Genomic DNA, 20,605 nt, shown 5'->3' with positions numbered 1-20,605 from the left:
CAAAATCACACACAACTGGTAGTTCTTCCATCGCATCTTTACTGTCGATCCCTAAAGCAGTAAACATAGTGAACACATGCACCTCCTCTTTCAGGAATTCTTCCACTTGCTTAGCAAATATAAACATCAACTCCCCATCTTCTCCCATCTTTGGGAACATCACGATCTTGATAAAATAGTTGATATGAACACGGTTGAACTTCAACCAGTTCATACCAAGGATAAATCAAGCTGAATCAACTGTAGACGGACTAAGTCCATTGCAAAAATCTTACCATAAATGGCCAGTGGACACTTCAAACACATCAATGAAGTAGTTACTGAACCATTGGTTGGGTATATATAACCATACTTCCAACCATAAAAGACAACTTTAAATCCAACCTATTAGCATAATCAAGCGAAATAAAAGAATACGTCGCACCCGTGTCAATAATAGCCATAAGAGGAATATCATTGATAAAACACGTACCTCAAATCAACATGTCAACACTAGTAGCCTTTGTCCCAAACAAGGCAAAAACTTTTCCTCCAGACTGGACCTTCTTCGGTTTCTAGCAATTAGTATTGTATTGCCTTGCTACCCACAATTGTAGCAAGTCACGAGATTTCCCTTACAATCAGCGATGAGGTGCTTTGTCTTCCCACAGTTGTAACACTTCTTTTCCGCACTGGAGCACTCATTGGCATCATGATCTATCACACCATACATATAACACTAGACCGAAGCAGGAGCTCCTCCCCCACTTACCTTATTCTCAAATGTAGCTTTTTGTTTCCCCTTGTCATCAATAGTCACATACAACTTTGAAACTGTCCAATCCCTTTCTTTTCACTAATACTCTTGTAATGAACAGATCGGACTCTGTTGTCTTCATCATAGATTTTGCACTTATTCATAAGTACAAAAAAGTGATAGATCTCCTAGTAACCAACAATTTTTTAAATATATATATATATATATATATATATATATATATATATATATATATATATATATATATAATATGGGTATTACACACACGTCGACAACCAAGGAGCGAAGTCCGAGTCCAGCGAAGCACAATGATGTCCAGTGTTGGATCCTTCCTTGTCCCAATCAGCACCCCTCCCTTTTCTTCACATGGATGGAATCACTATTTTCTCCCTTTTAACACTTCACCCACCCTTTTACTTTACCCAATTTTAAATCACCCATATATATATCAAAATACACAACATAAAATAAAGAACACGTGTCACCGAAGAAAGTAAAAAAAAAAATATCTTTAACATCTCCAGGGTAATAATGTAAATTGCCCAAGAAAACTAAGCTTTAACTTTTGAGACAAAAGACAGCAGTCGTGGCGGTGTCATGTTTTCTCTTCAAATAAGGAAACCGTAACAGCCATCCTTAGATTCTTTTTCTTACCATTTTCAATTCATTAAATCTTTATTTTATTTTATTATTATTTCTTTATTTATTAATTTCACAACCAACAACAGTAACACACACGTAAACACCACCTCGTATATTTTCTTTTCTTCTCTTGTTGTTTTTCTCAACAAGTAAACACTAGTCCACACAGACCTCAAATTACATACTTGTCCATTTCAATACTTCATCATCATCATAATCGAATACCCAAAAAGGTTTAACCTCAACAACCAACACAAATCACATTTCATCTTTCATTCATCAAATCAAATGCTCAAACTTTCACTCTCTCTTTATCTCTTTCCTTCTTCACAGGTAATCCTCACTCTCTCTTTGCCATCAAGATCAATCTCACCAACATTTGTTTTTGTTTTTTCTTCAAATTTAATTATGTATTTTGTAGCTAGTTACTTGTATGGGTTTTGTTGATGGCTCTTAATTTAGATCTGAGTGTAACTGAAATCATGATTTAGTTTAACTGTTGAAGCAATTACTAATTTTTTTGAGGTTAATTATGATATATGTACCTATTACTTAGTCCTTGCTTACGATGAAAGAAAATACTGACCAATGTGTAATTAATGAACAGTGATTTTAACTTCCGATGCTTTTTGCTTAGTTTTCTGCAATAATTGCTTTGCAATGATACTGAAGTTGAGTGATATGCTAAATTTCTGTGTTGCAGGGTAGTTTCTGACATTCTGTTCTTCTTCAGGATTAGATTTTTACTAGAATTTCACTTTCATGTCATTTTTCGCTACCAACTGAGATCAGTTTATTGGAAGGTATATTTTTAAGTTACCAATTGTAGTGTGAAATATTGCATAAATTGATTCGAAGATCGTTTCAAACTTCCGTGCATATATTTTACAATAGTTATTGTCTTGTGAGATATGAAATCCAGATCTTTGCTCCATATTTTAGATCTTTATCTTGAAAAAAGATGGCAGCTGAGTTAGTTAACGCTGCAACAAGCGACAAATTGTCTGAAACGGATTGGACGAAAAATATTGAAATATGTGAGTTGGTTGCACGTGATAAAAGGTACGACAAATCTCTCATCTGCTTAATCGGTTATGTTCCTTTCTGATCGGGTCAATGTTGTAATACATTGTTGATGTCGATTGTATATTAGGATAATCCTCGTGGTTACTGTTTTTAACCATCATTTCTTTTGAATATGAAGGCAAGCTAGAGATGTTGTTAAAGTTATCAAGAAGAAACTCGGAAGCAAACACCCAAACACTCAACTTTATGCTGTCACGGTGAGTATAATGACTTTCTTGTAAAGCTAGAGATGTTGAACATTACATGCTTGTTTTCATGTTCCATGATCTGTTGATTTTCTAGTTGCTGGAAATGTTGATGAACAATACTGGAGAGCATATTCATGAGCAGGTGATTGATATCGGAGTTATTCCTATTCTTGTGAAAATCGTGAAGAAAAAGGCGAGTTTTCTTCTCCACTGATACTTGTTTAGCTTGACCAGTTTTTACTTTACTTGATTTCTTACTTTCTTAGTTTCTTCATTGCAGTCTGATTTGCCTGTGAGAGAGAGGATATTTCTCCTACTAGATGCCACGCAATCATCCCTTGGTGGTGCTTCTGGAAAATTTCCTCAGTATTATCATGCATATTATGATTTGGTGGTAGGTACAACTACGCGACACAAACTCTTGAATTGCATACTGGTAGGATGAGTGTTTTAATGTTCATACTTGAGAAGGATACACGTGGTAACCATAGCCACCTGGTTCACAGTTCGCTACTAACATATTTGTTACCAAAAATATAAGAACAAGTAGTTGCTCGAGGGAACACAAACAAAAGTCATTATACGCATTTGAATGCCAATAGTTACGACCTTTGATTTTATACCTTTTACAGAATGCCGGAGTGCAGTTTCCTCAAAGTGCTCAAGTGGTCGAATCAAATCACGCTAGTTCACAACCTAGTAGGACTGGTAGTATACCAAACAGGGAGCAGGCTTCACCTAGACATGAAGCGGCTGTACCACAAGCAGAGTCCAAAACAGTTCCTGAATCTAGGTGACTCATGTTTTCGAGTTTAGTTTACTTGTGATTGACATGATCTTTAGAAACCACTATAGTTTTTTTGGATGGACTTGTTCTAAAAATAGCTGTCTGTATCTTCATTTTGATCTGCTTGTATATTGCAACCGTCTTTTGCAGCATTATTCAAAAGGCTGGTAATGCATTGGAAGTTTTGAAGGAAGTCCTTGATGCTGTTGATGCTCAACATCCTCAGGTGACTCCTGAGGTTTTAGTTATAGAATCTGTAAAAACAATTTGATTCTAGCTTTTGCTGAAAAACTTTCTCTTTGTTTCCTAGGGAGCAAGTGATGAATTCACACTTGATCTTGTAGAACAATGTTCATTTCAGAAGCAAAGGGTAATGCATCTTGTGATGGCTTCTCGGTAAGACTGCTTTTACGGTATTCATTGTTTCTCACACGGTTAATTTGTAACTTAAACTAATTTTTTCATTTTTCATTCTTCATTCGTAGAGATGAGAGGACAGTTTCTCGAGCAATTGAACTAAACGAACAGCTTCAGAAAGTTCTTGCAAGACATGAGGACCTTGTTTCTGGCAGCACTACAACAACTGCAAATGAACAGATTCCAAAAGATCTTCCAAGACACGATAACGTTGTATCTGGACGAGCTACAACAACTTCTAATGAACAGTTTCCAAAAGTTCTTCCAAGACGCGGTGACCTTGTTTCTGGCAGAACTACGACAAATGCTAATGAACAACTTCCAAAAGTTCTTCCAAAACGCGATGATGTTGTATCCGGCAGAGCTACAGCAACTGTTGCTACTCATTTCGACCTCGAAGAATCAGAGGAGGAAGAAGAGCCTGAACAGTTAGTAAGAAGGTATACCTATCTCGATCTTGGAACTCAATTCATAGTATTTTGGATATCAATCCATCTCTCGTCATAACTAATGTCTTGCAGATTACGCAAAGGAAAGGCTTGTGCAAGACCTGAAGACGAAGAAACCGAAACCGACATCTCTCGCATGCGTATGAACGGGGAGAGACTCAACCGTCCCTTAATACGACCACTGTCCTCAGAACCATCTCGAGAAGCTTACAATCCTGCTCCTCCACCACGTCCAAAACATAACGATGAGCTTCCGCTTCCTCACGTGGCGATTCCACCACCACCTGCAAAACACATTGAGAGGGAGAAATTTTTTCAGGAAAACAAGGATGCTTCTAATCTATCTGGCCACATGAGAGGTCTCTCTTTACATAGTCGCAATGGCAGCAGCTCTCGCAGTGGAAGCTTTGATTTTAGAGACTAAGATCTTTAACAGAAAAACCTCTTTTAATTTTTTTTTCATTCTAAATTTGGAGTTCGAATTTGTAAGTTGTGAGAAGTTTGTGGTTTCTGTTGTAGTTTTGTTGCCTGGAAAAAAGAAGGAAAGACATGTCTCCAGTTCTTGAAATACTTGTAATTATAAAGTTTTCTAAATCATATGATGTGACCTGATGTTTTAAAATTTCAGGTGATAGTGTGGTATAAATGGAGTATATTTTTTTCTCTAATTTCTACTAACTACATATTTTCCTTTGACAATAAACTATTGAGGACTAAATGAATTATAAATACAAGGTGTGCAAAAAATGATGTACTTGGATGCTGTCAATAAACCAATGTATTAGAGGATGGTGTACTGAAAGATCCTTAATCCGATGTTGAAATTTTTTTCCCACTAAACAGGAGTTTACTAAACATGGTCGTATGTTTAAATGGGTTTGTATATAAGCTACCAAATTAGATTTTGGAATAGTGATGCGGAGAGTTGGTTCTCTAGTTCCTATTAGTAGGGGAAAACTGTCTTTTTTATCCCTACGCTATAGACAAGTAGTTGGGAGGGAACCGATTCTTCACCCATCAACTTGGTCCATAAGCTAGGCCTATAAATATTCCAAACCCGAGGATTGGGAAGGACAATTATTATTTACATATTTAGAGCACCTAAGTCCTCTCGATGTCACCATCATAAATAGAGTTATCCTCATTGTATTTTTAGTAGGACAATCATACACAAGTCACATATTTTTAACACATAAAACGGGAGATCTTCATGTGGCATTAGTGTTAGGTATGGATGGGAAATCCTATAATACCATTGGATGTAACCGTATATCATACTACATGGATTAGAAGCTGACACACTGCATATATCCTCTGGTACAAAATTTCCATGGCACTTCGCAAGTATGTCACCAATATCTCTATAACAAACTGTTGGATGAGCAGCCAATATGGGGTCCCTGGGTATACGTTACAGATACCAAAACTTCGTGAATACTTGCCTAGATAGATTTTGGTACTTAAGTCGAGACCTATAAGTCAAACATCTAGAGTACCGGTAGATCTCTTTTAAAGGATGTCTCTAGTGGTGATAACTATATAGTGTGAAACATATATAATCCACATAATATGGTCACTAACATGTATGTACAGATCAATTGTTAAATTCCCTATGTGTGGGCTAATCATGCACGCACGTGGAAACTCTTCGTTGTACTCAGTAAAAAATTGCTCAAAGCACATTGTCTACGAATAACAACCTGAGCATGATCACCAGCATGATTAATAGTGGTAGTCAAATGGTCTTCATAATTAGTCTTTTGAAATGAAAATCTTGTATGTGCTCCTCAAGTCGCCTCTTAGACCTTACCCGAATCAACTCCTTAGTGTGTAACCATTAGGTCTAATGCATCGACTCTCTGAATTGGATTATGATCCAACAATCAGCCTGTGATAGAAAGATGCAGGATGCACAATACATCGTCCAGATTCGTCTTCCCATCTCACCAATGGGAAGATGAAATGACGACGTCTTTAAGTTCCATCTCACTACAAAAGTAGACATAATACCATGGTCAATGAAACCAAATTCAGTCCTCCAAACATCCTTCAGCACGGATGCTTCTATTACATCCTAAAACCATTGTTCATTTGATTGTTGTTGTTGTGTTATCTTTCTAGCATGATTAATACACTTTATTGTCTCATGATACCGAAAAGGTTAATACATCAATGTGAGATGATTAATGTCAATATAACTATCATAAATAAGATATTTAAAATCATAAATAAATATTTGTTTTATACGTCTCATACATGAGCAAAGCGACATGACATGCATATAATGGAAGTAGTGACATATCCTTTAGGCCTCCATGAAATCCCTCATGTGCGGCAGGAATAAGTTCGACGGGAGCATGTGAGACAGTAGCAGGTGCACAGGCCCAAGGTGTGCCATAAGTCAGTGATCCATGATTATGTGACGACAATGAAGGAGCAATGCTAGATGATTGCTCTACTTCACAATGTGTACTTTTAACCCTCGATGATTTTGCTTTCTCTCTACATACTAAAGCATGTTGTGATAATCGACGGTACATTTACCTCTCTTGTTCATCAGCCACTTTTTTATAATCACACAAGACATGTGGTTAAAATAACTAAACATGTCAAAATTATTGAAACTCGACACAAAATACATTGGATAATCTAAACACATTGGAAATATATGTAAATATATAATGTTTGTATATCGTTATCCAAATGGAGTCTGTGAGGAGTGTTATCCAAACAATTTTGAACCAAAGAACAAACTCAGACAAAATCCTAACCCCCAAATTTAACAAAATCAAAACTAAAAAAAACAACAGCAAATTGGGCATTAGATTTGATATAAGCAAATTGGGCATTAGATTGGATATAATGTACTTTAATTTCAAACTAGACAGAAAATGAATGCATCATAATTACAAGAAGTAATGTGAAGATGTGAAGTTGTTAAACTTATCGAATATTCTTCAAATGGCACAATCCGATGAAATGAATGTCCGGAATTGTTAACAAATTTAGTTTGAATGGGTAAGAATGTGAATAGAAAGATTTTGACTAATTGTTGATAGTTCTCACAAAGACTTTCATTTTCAAAAGTTATTGAATGGAGAGAAAAAGTAGTTTCACAATTATTATCAAGGGTGTGTCCGAATAACACCATCCAAATATTGTGTCCGAAGAACACAGTCCGGAGATACTCATTTGTACTTTGGATGTATTTTTGTATGAAAATTAAAAATTAGCATATGTTGCTAATGTTATGCATGTCTGCAAACAAACTATATGGATTTTATTTTGATATACTGTATGTTAAACTGAAAAGTTTATTTATTCCAATTAAGAAGGTGGCTATTTAAAATCCTTACATAACAGAATTACAAAACAATCTCCACTAGCCTAAAAAATAGGGTTTCCTATATATTAGGCAATTTATGCTTCTGTCGCTTAAATGCCTTCTGGAACCATGTTGATTCCCTTCTCAATAAGGGTCCAATATTCCTTTGCACGAAGAAAATTCTCCATCAATTTTGCCCAATGCCCATAGTACCCATCGAATTTTGGAATCGCCAATTGCACAAACTTCCCATTGGTACTACTACTCTCAGCCATCTCTGCTCTTTTGTACCGATAATATTCCTCTCACTCAATGTTTCACTCTTTGATGAAGCTTTCTATCAGGCCCTAATCGTTGAGCTCTGATGCCAAATATTAAACTAAAAAGCTTATTTATTCCAATTGAGAAAGTGGCTATTTAAAAGTCTTACATAACAAAATCACAAAACAAACAATCTCCACTGGCATAAAAAATAGGGCTTCCTACAGACTAGGCAATTTATTAACAACATAGAAAATAACTCCTACAAACTAGAACATTAACGTTAACCCTGTCATGTTATTTTCCACTATGATATAGAATGAGCTTGACTATAAAAAAACAACAAGAACTTCTTCCCACTAAGTAGGATTTATTAAATGGATCAAGTGATATAACAACACCATCAATAGCGTAAAAGAAAAGAGCATGACTTGATGGTAGTGTTAAAAACTATACACAGAATGATCAAAATTGAACTCAAACTATGAACTCCACTCTCTTTAAGAACATTGTTGAGATTGATTCACCTAAGAGAGGACATTAATATTCCCCACTGGTGAAAAACACTATCAGGTGTAGTGACTTCAAAAAACAAAAGCAGCAGCACAGCTAGCATGGCTACTCTTCCATTCCAAGTTTCAGCACTTTTTGTCAAACCCCATTGCCACACTATCACCGGTGATGGCAACTCCCTGTGTTGCGAGTCATATGTTGCCAATAACTCCTCTACGCTGCCGAGCGGAACCAAAGACTGTCAAAGAATCCATACTTTCAATTAGACCATCATAAGATGCCAGATTCCAGAGATTAAAAAGATAATTAAACACAATTATACCTGTCGAGCATTGACGTTTGAAACTGCCATGGCACCAACATATGGGAGACTTTCAATCACGGCATCTGCCAAATCAGAAATGAAGGAAGGTTCACATCCTAGAGCAGGAACACGGCCCCATTTTTCTATACCAGATTCTAGAGCCAATTCTTTGTATTCAACATCAATTTCTTCTAGAGTTTCAATATGTTCACTGACAAAGCTGTGAGTGAATAAAAACCGCACAAGTTAACAAAATAAAATGCTAGTCGCTTACTCTTTGTGCTTGTCTGAGAAAAGGGCGAGAAAGATAAAGAAATAAATCGTAATAGGAGTAAATACTTACCTAATTGGAACAGCCAACAGACTTTTCACTCCCTTTTTTCCAAGTTCAACTATCATCACGTCTGTATATGGTTTTAACCATTCCACAGGTCCAACTCTACTCTGCAAGAAGAATTACTATACTCGATTACTAGAAAACTTCATGATCTGTTTAGAAATTATTGCCTAATGGAAAACCTCAGCAAGGATAATATACTAGAACGTATGTAACAGCAGAATCAAATAGATGAAAAAGACAAAAAGACGGTACCTGATAGGCAAGGGTGTAAGCATTTGTTATCTTTCTTGTCTCAAGCTCTTCCATGATCAAATCCACACACTCCTCCATTTCTGCTTTGTATGGATCACCGGCTTCTTCCACATAAGCAAGAGGAACCCCGTGCGCACTAAAGAATATCATGACCTACACAAATTAGTCGGACTTAATGCATACACAGCGACAAAGAAAAATTGTAACTCAATTTCAGAAAACTTCTCAGCATTGCCAAATAAAAATGACCAAGAGGAATAACCAAAATCGTTAACTGAACAATCTCAACAAAAACTTTTTTTGGCCTTAAAGAGCGTTTCATAGTTTCCTATGAAGTCGTTGAAACTACAAAAGAAAAAAAGTAGTCTTAGTCTACCTCCTTAGGGCAGTCAAAACTCTTCAGCTCTTTTTCGATTAAATTTGACATGGCCTTTATGTATCCTTCACGTTGATACCATGAAGGTAACACCGTGTGCTCCATGTTGACTAGATACTCATCCTCTCTACACAACCAATTCATAACACAACATAACATGAAGTTAGATAGTTTATATATTTGAAGAATAATAAACATGGTGATAGTAATCACCGGAATATGCTCTCCAGTAGACGTAAGCTCGAGCCACTGGTTGATATTGAAAATTGTGGATAAAGTGGGAGAACGACCAGCTTTGTAATTCCATCTTTTTTAATCTACACAATATGTTTCAAAAGGAAGTTAAACTATAATCAGGCTTGAGCAATTAGATCTGATTAGTATTCTTGATTTCTTCGATTCATTTTAGAATATTTTCCTACCTTTCTTTTAGATTACACAGAAATTACAGTGAGATTTTTTAACTCATTTGCACAATGAACTAAGAATGAGATCGTCAACTACCTGTTCAATAGCTTCCTCGGTGAATGGATGCCAGTAACGCATACCAACATACACTTCGGCGGGGACATTCTTTGCCGAAAGAGATTTCTTCAAATCTTCCGCCTGTGCATCAGTTATACGTCGAAGTGGAGAACCGCCGCCAATTGAAGCATAGCCCTCTCTGCTCTTTGGAGCCCTTAGAACAGATACAAACTGGGCCAATGGCTTTTGAAGCAAACTAAACATCCTCGGCAATCGTATAATATCCTGCCGGATTTTACATAAAACACAACTCATATCAAACAACAACAAAAATGACAGTCTTAGGTTAATGTAGAGTACGCAAAAGCTAGAGTATTACAGGGTCTGCAAAAAGGTTAAATAAAAAAGGTTGCACATCTTCTAGAGTCTCTGGACCTCCAAGGTTTAGCAACAACACTCCAATCTTGTCATCACCATTAAGAGTTGTATCAGAAACATCTTGAGCTGTTCCAGTTACTAAAGCTTCCACCGAGAACACGGGTTTTATGTAACTTTTCATAGGATTAGAGTTAACATAAGCCTCTGCATGGACTCCGGAGCAGAATGACTTTTTTTGTGAGGTACAGATTGCCTGCGGCAACAACCTGTGAAAGTAAAATTAAAATAAGCTTTGAAATATTTGATTAACTAATAGAAAGCATAAAAATGGGAGACTTACAGAGGGCGCTTGAAATGAGGAGAAGCATGAGTGAGTGTGTAGGAGGAAGAAGTAGAAGGTGATGACGTGGCATGAGTTGGATTTGGAAAGTTCATAGCTTAATAATTGATAAATAAGCAGAAGCAGAAGCAGCAGCAATGCATAAAAAAAAGAAGCGAAAGTGATAAGTTTAGTGCAATTAGTATGGAGGAGAATGAGAGTTAGCACGTGTGTGGCGAGTGCTATGAGCTGTTGTTTTTCTTTTTCCCTATGGTTTTGGACTTTATGGTATAGAGAGACGAAACGTTAGCCGTTGGGTAGGTGGTGTTACCCACGCCTATAATCAATCATCCATTGCAAATTAAAATATCTTCACAAAAAAAAAATAGTACTTTTTAAAATTTTTAAATTTTTTTAAATAATCATATGCATGTCACTCTTAGTATTTCATGTTTTATATTTATGAAAATGAAAAGTATCTATCTGTTCAAGAAATTATATATTAATCAATGAATAAATTGATGTTAATTTGATTAAATGAGATTTTTCTGTTATTTATAGAATTTCTTTAGTTTATGTAAAATAAATAGATTATTTACTGTAGGATAAAAAAGAATTTTCTATTTAATTTGAAATAAATATATACATTGGTTTATACCTGATTTTAATATTTGTAGATACGTTAATTTTGAAAGAAAAGAAGTTTAAATTGAAGTTAGAATAAAATTCTCACCTGTTAGAAAGTGTTTCTAACATTAATAATTAATTGATTTAAGTGGTAAGAGATTTATCTCTTTTAAGTAAATAGTTAGGAGCTTGATCTTTATACAGAGAAAATTTAGGCAGGAGAGAAGAACCAGTGCCTTATAAATTTTTTGACAAAAGATTAGTTATTGTTATACTGCACTTAAAACTACTTATATTTTAAGTAAATGATAAGAATTTTTATCTGTTAACTTCACTCTATAGAGAAATTTTACATGGAAAAGGGGAATCCATCTTGTGTGTCTTATAAGTTCTTTAATGAAGATTAGTCATCACTAAACCACGGTAAAACTTAATACCTATAACATAGTGATTCAGTCAGACCTCGAGATATGAACATTAATGAGCACTTGATGTTGATAGCTTATCTTCAACCTTATAAGTAGGGAATATACATATAAACACTCTAAAAATCAAACTTGTGGAGGTTATGAGTGTGGAGTTTATATTTTAAAATGGTGTATCAGAGTCTCAATCGTCTATTAGATTTTATGGTAGTGATTTAAGATTTAGATGCCCTAGAACTGTATATGGGACAACTATCTCTAGGGACATATATTAGAAGACCATGTAAGCTCTTTCATCTGATGGTCTTCATGGAAATGCCTTATAGGCACATCGAGTGAATTAGATCATAATTTAACCTAATTTGATTCTATCCAGAGCTATGAACCATTCATACTTGGATGAATCGGCGAATGTTGGATCATCCTTGCTAAATAATTTATATAATTATTTCGTTTTTATCTATCATTTAAAACCTAAGACCATATGAGAAGCTACGATCGACGAAGGCTGGCTTTTTGCTATGTAAGAAGAGGTCAACCAATTTAAATGAAATGACGCATGACACTTAGTTATGCGTCTTAAAAACCACTCGATTATAGGAACAAACTTGGACGCGAATGAAATTATTGCACAAAATAAGGTACACCCAGTGGAAAAAGGACACAATCAAGAAGAGTGTGTTGACTACAATGAGACATATGCTCTCGTAGCTTGCCTCAAGGCAATTAATCTTCATTTATTTCATAGATTTTAAGCCTTTTCAAATGTACGTAAGTCTGCATCCTTTAACAACTTCATAAATGACGAGGTCTACGTGTCTTAGCCTATGGACTTCGAAGACAACAAACATCTCGACTTTTCAAACTCAATAAAATGTTATATAAACTCAAACAAGAATCTCAATATTGGTATGAGAGACCAAGCAAATTCTTAATAGAGAATGAGTTTACTTAAGGGAAAGTAGATACCACTTTATTTATTAAACATAAAGGAAAACACTTACTATTATTTCAAATATGTTTATGTTATTATATTTGGGTCTACTAATAAATCTCACTATAGCGATTTTTCTAATTTGATGTAGGGTGAGTTCAAGATGTCCTTCATGGGTGAGATCACATACTTTTTTACTCTCTAGGTCAAGCAAATCGAGAAATGGCCATTTATAAGCTAGACAAATTACACCAAGGAACTCTTAAAGAATTTTGATATACAAGACAACAAATCCATCTCAACATCAATGACCTCAAATGTGATGATAGACAAAGATGAATCAAACATTGAAATTGAGGTACAAAATATAGAGGTATGATTGGATCGTTATATTTGTGTCCTAAGAAATATCGCCTTAAAATTTTAAAACAAAATATATTTTGAGATATTTGAATGGTAGATATGGTTTGTGGTTTCCCAAGGGTGGCACTTGTAGTTTAACATGATATTCTAACTCCAATTTTCAGGGAGAAAATCATATACGAAGAACACTAGTGATATCTACCACTTATTCAATAATTATTTGATCTTGTGACATAATAAAAAGAAAAATAATGTTGGTTTGTCTCCATCGTGGATTGAATATGTAATCTTAGTAGTTTGAAGTTTTTAAGCGCACATTCTTTAGTTAAAACATTAATTACTCAATTTTGATTTAAAACTCAATCGGATATCAATTTAATGAGATAATACTAGTGCTATAAAACTTGTTAAAAATCATTTCCAGCACTCTCAACTAAAAATATTGAGATTAGACAAATTTTCCTTAAAGAACACGTTGAAAAGGGGATGTAATATTTGAATATACTGATACAAAAAAGAGACACTTAATTGACATTTTTATAGAATCAATATCATTTGATCATTTTCAAAGTTAGGTATTTTAGATACTACTTATTTCGAGTTGAAAACCCTTAATCCTATTAATTATCGTTTTGAGCTAACCAAAATATTTTGCTGTTATTACATTTTACTCACTATTTAAGGACGCTATGATTGGTAAGAAAATCAAATATTAATACATGTGTTTCATGTATTACATGGGCAAATAGAATCATGTTTTCAACAACTTTATATCGTTTTCAATTCGATTATTTATACATTTTTATATTGCTTTCAACAAATTTTTGGTCCTATGACACATGTATAAATATAATCATGCCTCATAATTTTCAAAATGCTTCCTACACCCCCATTTCAATTCTTCATCACTTGATTCAACATAGTATAATAATTCAAGATTGTGCAAATTAAGATGAAAGCTTCTTCTAACAAGTGTTTCTCTTCTCAAGTTTTGCCTCTCTTCTTCACACTAGCATTTACTACACTAATTCATGTTTCTTGTTGGACTCATTCTCCACATTTCTCATCATTTCTTGTTTCAAAACATGAAGATGAAGAAGCTCCATCATCATCCAGTTCATTTCCATTACAAACCTTTGCTTCATATGGTTCTCATGTAAGCACAATAAACTTTTACATTTATCAACTTTTTTTCCTTTAACAATCATACCACACTTTCTCTCACCTTTATTTATTTTCTTTGAAAATTTCTCTCTTTTCTTTTTCTTGATGGTGGGTTTTTATTCTCTAGGATGATGAAAAGCTTGACACAAACTTTAAGCATAAAGTCACAAAGAAAGAGAACCTTAGAGACCATAAATACAGCAATTTGGAAAAAATTGAATCAAAATTGGCTAAAGCAAGGTATTCCATCAAAGAAGCTAGCAAAGTTCAAAATTTGACATATACCCACCAATATCAAGAATATGTTCCTCATGGCTCAATTTACAGAAACGCCAACGCTTTCCATCGGTACACATTTTTTTCGATCCATTATAATTGATTGACAGTGTAAAAAGTTTACGTTGAACTCGTTGATGTATAATTTTGATACAGGAGTTACCTAGAGATGGAAAAGGTGTTCAAGATTTTCGTGTACGAAGAAGGAGAGCCGCCAATGTTTCACCATGGTTTAAGCAAAAACATATACTCAACAGAAGGAATGTTCATAAACGAAATGGAAAAGGGAAGATACTACAGAACAAATGATCCAAATGAAGCTTCTGTGTATTTTCTTCCTTTCAGTGTGGTTATGATGATTGAATATCTCTACGTGCAAGGCACCTATGATCGAACTTCGATCGGTCTTTGTGTAAAAGACTATATACAGATTATATCTCATAAGTATCCATTCTGGAATCAATCTCAAGGCCATGATCATTTCATGCTCTCTTGCCATGATTGGGGTCCAGTTGTATCCGCTTACGTCGATAACTTGTTCAACAATTCAATAAGAGTACTCTGCAATGCTAATACATCAGAAGGATTCAAACCAGAAAAAGATGTACCATTCCCTGAAATGAATCTCAAGACAGGAGATCTCACAAATCTAGTAGTACAAGGGTACCCTATATCTCATAGGACAATCCTTGCTTTCTTTGCAGGTCATTTGCATGGTAATATAAGATACTTACTCCTCAATACATGGAAAAACAAAGACGAAGATGTTCAAGTTTTCAATGAACTTCCTGACGAAGAATCCTATCACACAAAGCTTAGAAGCAGCAAGTTTTGTTTGTGTCCTAGTGGTTATGAGGTGGCGAGTCCGAGAATTGTGGAAGCTATATTTGCAGAATGTGTGCCTGTGTTGATTTCTGATAGCTATGTTCCGCCTTTTAGTGATGTTTTGAATTGGAAATCGTTTTCGGTTCAAATAGATGTGAAGGAAATTCCTAATATTAAGAAGATACTCATGGGAATTTCACAGAGACAGTACTTGAAAATGCAGAGGAGAGTGAAACAAGTTCAAAGGCATTTTGTTCCTAATGAGCCACCAAAGAGGTTCGATATTTTCCATATGACTATTCATTCTATTTGGCTTAGAAGGTTGAACATCCGTATTCGTGGTGATGATCACTAATGTTAAATCCTCAAGACACTCACACGACACTGACACTTGTGATTACTAACACCTGTGAATACGTACAATGTATTCATTTTCTAAGTACTTTTTCTCATTGTGATTCAAATAAAACACACTCACGCGGGCGAGCACATACATATATGGAAAACTGATATGGATTCTAGCATGTAATCAGAAGATTACTGTTCTCAAACATGGCGATTTAGAATGTAATGAGACTAACATTGTTCTCATGGTCGGCGTCCATCATGATACACATACAAAATCACTAGAGTCATAATAATAATAATATACACAAATAGGTGACTTCTAGTTTACACAACAGATAAAATAAAGGGTGTCTTCTAAAAAATTATTTTAGCAAATATGCAAGGATTTGGGTGCTTAACTGATATGGAATTCTCCACTTGCATGAACCTCTTTGACCCTCTTATCGTACTCATCTTCTTCAACTTCCTCTTCCAACTCTGCTTCCAAATCTTCTGCTTCTTCATCTTCTTCGCCTTCCCAGCCAAAACCTTTGATGGGCCTAGATATTGGAGGCGGGTTTCTTGCCTCTCCCACGATTTTCATCACATCGTCCACGCTTTGTAGGTGAAAGCTTGGATTTTCCCTCTGGTAGTACATAGCTTGAGCTGATTCTGTTAGCTCCCTTGGAAGATTCTTTAAAAACCATGGGTGGCTCTTGATTTCTCTAATATTAACTCTCTGTAAACAATAAAGAATATGGTCTAGGAGTTAGGTTGTCATAAACAAGCCTTGATGTCACAAAAACTAAAGACTTTGATTGATAAAAATGTAATGAAATCTTCTGATATATAACTAAATATGCATATAATTCGATTAAAAAATTATTTAAATTGTATATGCCTCAAGTACATAATGTCCTCACACTTACATGCTATAGCTCAAAAAGTTAATATGGAAAGAAGGAAGAGAAAAGAAGACCAAATTCACGTTCTCATAGACACACATGATACATGGAAACACACCAATTTTATCTATCTATCTATATCTATGTTGCACCAACACTTTAAATTGAAAGCAGGTCCGATACTTGGTTGTTGAATAGAGGCTATATCGGCAATTTAGCGTTATACGGCTATATCTTAGTGGAATTTAAACAAACTATTGTTCTGTGATGTACAGTTTTTTTCTGATTTTTTGCGATGTGCGATTGAATACAAAGTGTTGTCAAATAGTGGCGCTACAGCGCTATAGGTATCGTAATTTGAACAACTGTTATTTTCTGCAATTGGCAGAACTCGTCCGGTGTTCAACACTAATGCGATCCCAACACATGTGAGGTAGGTGTTTTGGGCATGTAGAAAGAAGACCTGTAGCCTTTTTTAGTAAGAAGAGTAGATCAGATGGAGGGTAAAAAATAACTAGAGGTAAGGGAAGACCTAGAAAAATCATAAGAGAAACTATTAAAAAAGATCTTAGCGCTAACGAGTTGGATAGAAACATGGTTTTTGATAGAACATTGTTTGATTCATGTAGTCAACGCTACTTAGTGGGATAAAGCTTGGGTGGTATTGCTGGCTTGCCCGTGCCTGTTTCAGTGCTTCATAGTTATCTATCCACATAAGAGGAATTGACCAGATGGTTCGTGAGGGTTGGCAAGTAATCATATTATATATACATGCATATTTATACAACTAACATGGAAGAGTCATGGCATTCATGATCTTGAATGCAAGAAAGTATAACCGCTTTGCAAATAATAGCGAAAAAATCTAGATGATTAAGCAACATAACATACCCTCAATGGATTTGCAACAAATATCCGAGAGATAAGGTGTCTGCAATCTTGAGATATGTGAACATAATCAGGAATTCTGTATTGAATGGCCATTATACGCTGTAGAATAGGACAGGAAACAAGGATAAGAATGATAAGAAAAGAACTTAAGAAACATTACGAAAATCAACAAGTATTTAAAGGAAGGAAACACACCTGAATTGTTTTCCTAAAATTTTTAGGGTCATCCTGGTCCTCAAACGGATATGCTCCGACCAGCATCACATAAAGTGTCACCCCACATGACCATACATCAGCCATCTAAAACAATGTTCAGAACCGAAAAACAACATAGAGTCATCAATGCTAAAGATCCAACATACAAATAAATTAGATGCAAGGAACTTTAACGAGCCAATCTCATCTGAGAGGCAAAATATTACCTTTCCATCATACTCCCTCCTAGAAAGAACCTCTGGTGCTATATACGCCGGTGTTCCAACCGTTGATTTGGGACGTGAATGGAGCAAAGATGACTGCATAGCAAGTAAGAAACACTCTAACAACTACAAGTCTATAACGATAACATAAATATTATTATTTAGATCTTTTAAAGCTTGATGATACGAATTCCAATACCTTGGAATAACCAAAGTCACAAATTTTTAAGCGGGGTGCAGGACTTCCATCTAAAAGAGTATTCTCTAGCTTCAGATCTCTGTGGCATATTTGCTGTAAAAAGAAGATTAAAAGCATAAGTTCTCACAACAAGTATCTGAAAGTTCAATAATTTACCTCAAACTTGAGCACGAATCTACCATGGTATGACAGAAATGGACACCTGAGATCAGCTGCTGAAAGAAATACCTGGCCTGAACCATAGAAGGGAAAAAAAGTGAGACACGGCACGGAAACAAAAGTGAAAATTGTCAAAGAAACATGTAAAGCAATTAATCAACCTCATCTTCACTGAACCTTCCAGCATTACATATCCTCTCAAAAAGCTCTCCTCCAGCTGCATACTCCATAACTATTGCTAAATGTGTTGGAGTCAAAATCACCTGCAAATCAAAATCAAAATCAAAATCCTATTGAAACATGATCTCATAATTCACCATGTGCAGTGAATCTCTACCTCCTTGAATCGAATTATATTCGGATGCCGAAGAGACCTGTGATTCATGATCTCTCTAGCCACGTTCTCATCAATCTGAAATTGAAAGAAACAAAAAATACCTCAGAATTACATAAAAAAGATATTAAAAAAAAACTTTGATTTATTTATCAAAAACAAGACAGTAACTAAAATGAATCCTTTGATCAATTCTGCTTCAAGAGCTAAATTATGAGTTCTAAAGTAAAATCACTAAATTATTAAAGGGTTGTGATAAATCAAAACAAAAATTGAAAGGAAAGTAAAATTAATAATAAATTATGAAATTAAAAAAAAAAAACAAATAAAAAAAGACATGAACCTTGTGGCCACGCTCGATGTATTTCATGGCGACAAGTTCCTTTGTAACTTTGTCTCTCATAAGCCTAGCAACCCCAAAATTGCCAGAACCCAAATCCTTAACAGCCTCGTACTTATCCATAATAAAACCAAGCCAAAAACTCAGCAACCTAAGAAATTGAAAAGAATGGAATCGAATTGAATCAGAAAACCATAGTATTGGATTATGCAATTGGATGAAAAGGGTATCGAAAGAAGGTCGCTTTAACGGAAACAGGGGGCTTGTTTCGCAATTTGAGGAAGGTAGAAAACAGGGAAAAGGGAAGGGAGGAGAGAGTGGGGAGAGGAAAAAGCGATGTTTGGATCGGAAGAAAACAAGTGGAGAGAAAAAAAGAGGGTATGATATGATATGATGATGATGATGGGAATTGGGAATGAAATGGAATGGAATAGAATAGAATAGAGATGAATGGAATGAATAATGGAATGGTTATATTTGTCGGCTACGTGTGTTTTTTATGGTTCGGAGGTTTTTGAAACACTGTGTTTGTGTTTTGTTTGTCTGTGTGGATTATTGAAGTGGCAGTGTTCGTTGTTATTGGATTTTTGAAGAATTTTTATTTATGGAGCATTAAAAGTTGGTGCTAACAATAATGAAAATAATTTATCTAATCACATTACACCATTATTTTTTTAGATGAATCTCTGACTGATCTTGTGATTGTCAACAAGTCCCATAACAACGCAAGTTAAGACATCAATCATAAATTTACGTTGAACCCTATCTTTTTAATCATAAAACCCTTTTAAAAATTTATCATTTTAATATAACATCATTATACCATTTTCAATTTTCAAAAATTAAGAAAATTTTCAAAAATACCATATTAAAAATATAAATATAAATATATTTTTCATACTAATTCAATTGTCAGAAGCCGATCATATATATATATATATATATATATATATATATATATATATATATATATATATATATATATATATAATTTAGTGTATTCTTATTATTTAATAGCGTTAATAAATTTTTTAATAGTTATTTAAATGTAATTAATTATTTTTTGTTTTTAGTATTAGTATTTAGTATTTTTTTAGTACAGTGGTAAAAGAAAAAGAAAAAAAAATTATCTAGAAAATAAAGTTTCACTAGCATAAATTATTAAGAGAATGATGATTCTAACAGAGGCTCCACAAATGACCGATACATCGCATCATTATTTGTCCAATATTTTGTTAGATAGGCAGCATAATCGTTCATCTCCCTAAGAGTATGAAATATTTGAACTCGTGATTCTATAGAGAGAAACTCTTTAATGTTGTGAAGAATCACAGCATAGTGATGTTAAACATTAACAGACTCTAAGATAAGTTTGTTAGCAGAATTGGAGTTAGAATAACAAACCAGGTCTTTGATGTAAAGTTCTCAAGCCATACACAAACCAAGATATAGCGCAAACAGCTCAATATGAATGATGTTGGAATAACTAATATCACCCATAAAATCGTGAATCGAAACACCATTAGCATTTTAAAATAATCCGCCAAAACCTGAGACA

The 20,605-nt window shown here is 34.7% G+C and overlaps 4 protein-coding genes across 7 annotated transcripts; 2 read left to right on the top strand and 2 right to left on the bottom strand.

The window, feature by feature from the left end:
- The first annotated feature begins 1,487 nt into the window (after positions 1-1,487).
- On the top strand, positions 1,488-4,994 carry LOC127078923 (TOM1-like protein 5). Of its 4 annotated transcripts, none has more exons than XM_051019337.1 (11): positions 1,488-1,732; positions 2,133-2,202; positions 2,342-2,461; positions 2,604-2,682; positions 2,768-2,866; positions 2,954-3,067; positions 3,306-3,466; positions 3,611-3,686; positions 3,771-3,856; positions 3,946-4,317; positions 4,399-4,994. In XM_051019337.1, exons 3-11 carry the CDS (start codon positions 2,361-2,363, stop codon positions 4,748-4,750), a joined length of 1,440 nt encoding a protein of 479 aa, XP_050875294.1. In that variant the 5' UTR covers positions 1,488-1,732; positions 2,133-2,202; positions 2,342-2,360; the 3' UTR covers positions 4,751-4,994. The 4 variants fall into 4 exon arrangements, with proteins under 4 accessions (XP_050875294.1, XP_050875295.1, XP_050875293.1 ...); XM_051019338.1 differs by having other exon boundaries at positions 2,322-2,461; XM_051019336.1 differs by having other exon boundaries at positions 2,103-2,202; positions 2,322-2,461.
- A 3,250-nt stretch (positions 4,995-8,244) lies between these two features.
- LOC127078922 (ferrochelatase-2, chloroplastic) lies at positions 8,245-11,145 on the bottom strand. The gene is made up of 9 exons (XM_051019334.1): positions 10,881-11,145; positions 10,542-10,806; positions 10,202-10,447; positions 9,911-10,014; positions 9,698-9,824; positions 9,322-9,474; positions 9,073-9,173; positions 8,748-8,949; positions 8,245-8,663 (listed from the first exon to the last, which is right to left on the bottom strand). The coding sequence occupies exons 1-9, from the start codon at positions 10,973-10,975 to the stop codon at positions 8,436-8,438; spliced, it is 1,521 nt and encodes a 506-aa protein (XP_050875291.1). The 5' UTR covers positions 10,976-11,145; the 3' UTR covers positions 8,245-8,435.
- A 3,015-nt stretch (positions 11,146-14,160) lies between these two features.
- LOC127079322 (probable glycosyltransferase At3g07620) lies at positions 14,161-15,994 on the top strand. The gene is made up of 3 exons (XM_051019720.1): positions 14,161-14,364; positions 14,500-14,720; positions 14,805-15,994. Exons 1-3 carry the CDS (start codon positions 14,161-14,163, stop codon positions 15,826-15,828), a joined length of 1,449 nt encoding a protein of 482 aa, XP_050875677.1. The 3' UTR covers positions 15,829-15,994.
- Positions 15,971-19,693, bottom strand: LOC127078921 (serine/threonine-protein kinase SRK2A). Its single transcript, XM_051019333.1, has 9 exons — positions 19,051-19,693; positions 18,711-18,785; positions 18,535-18,636; positions 18,394-18,447; positions 18,215-18,307; positions 18,019-18,111; positions 17,792-17,896; positions 17,597-17,695; positions 15,971-16,539 (listed from the first exon to the last, which is right to left on the bottom strand). Exons 1-9 carry the CDS (start codon positions 19,168-19,170, stop codon positions 16,216-16,218), a joined length of 1,065 nt encoding a protein of 354 aa, XP_050875290.1. The 5' UTR covers positions 19,171-19,693; the 3' UTR covers positions 15,971-16,215.
- Positions 19,694-20,605: the final 912 nt, after the last annotated feature.

The sequence above is a fragment of the Lathyrus oleraceus genome, chromosome 5 (genome assembly GCF_024323335.1).
Source record: "Lathyrus oleraceus cultivar Zhongwan6 chromosome 5, CAAS_Psat_ZW6_1.0, whole genome shotgun sequence".
NCBI classification, from domain to species: Eukaryota; Viridiplantae; Streptophyta; class Magnoliopsida; order Fabales; family Fabaceae; genus Lathyrus; species Lathyrus oleraceus.
Note: the sequence above shows the minus strand (reverse complement) of the source record. Positions and strands in the feature narration are given on the sequence as shown.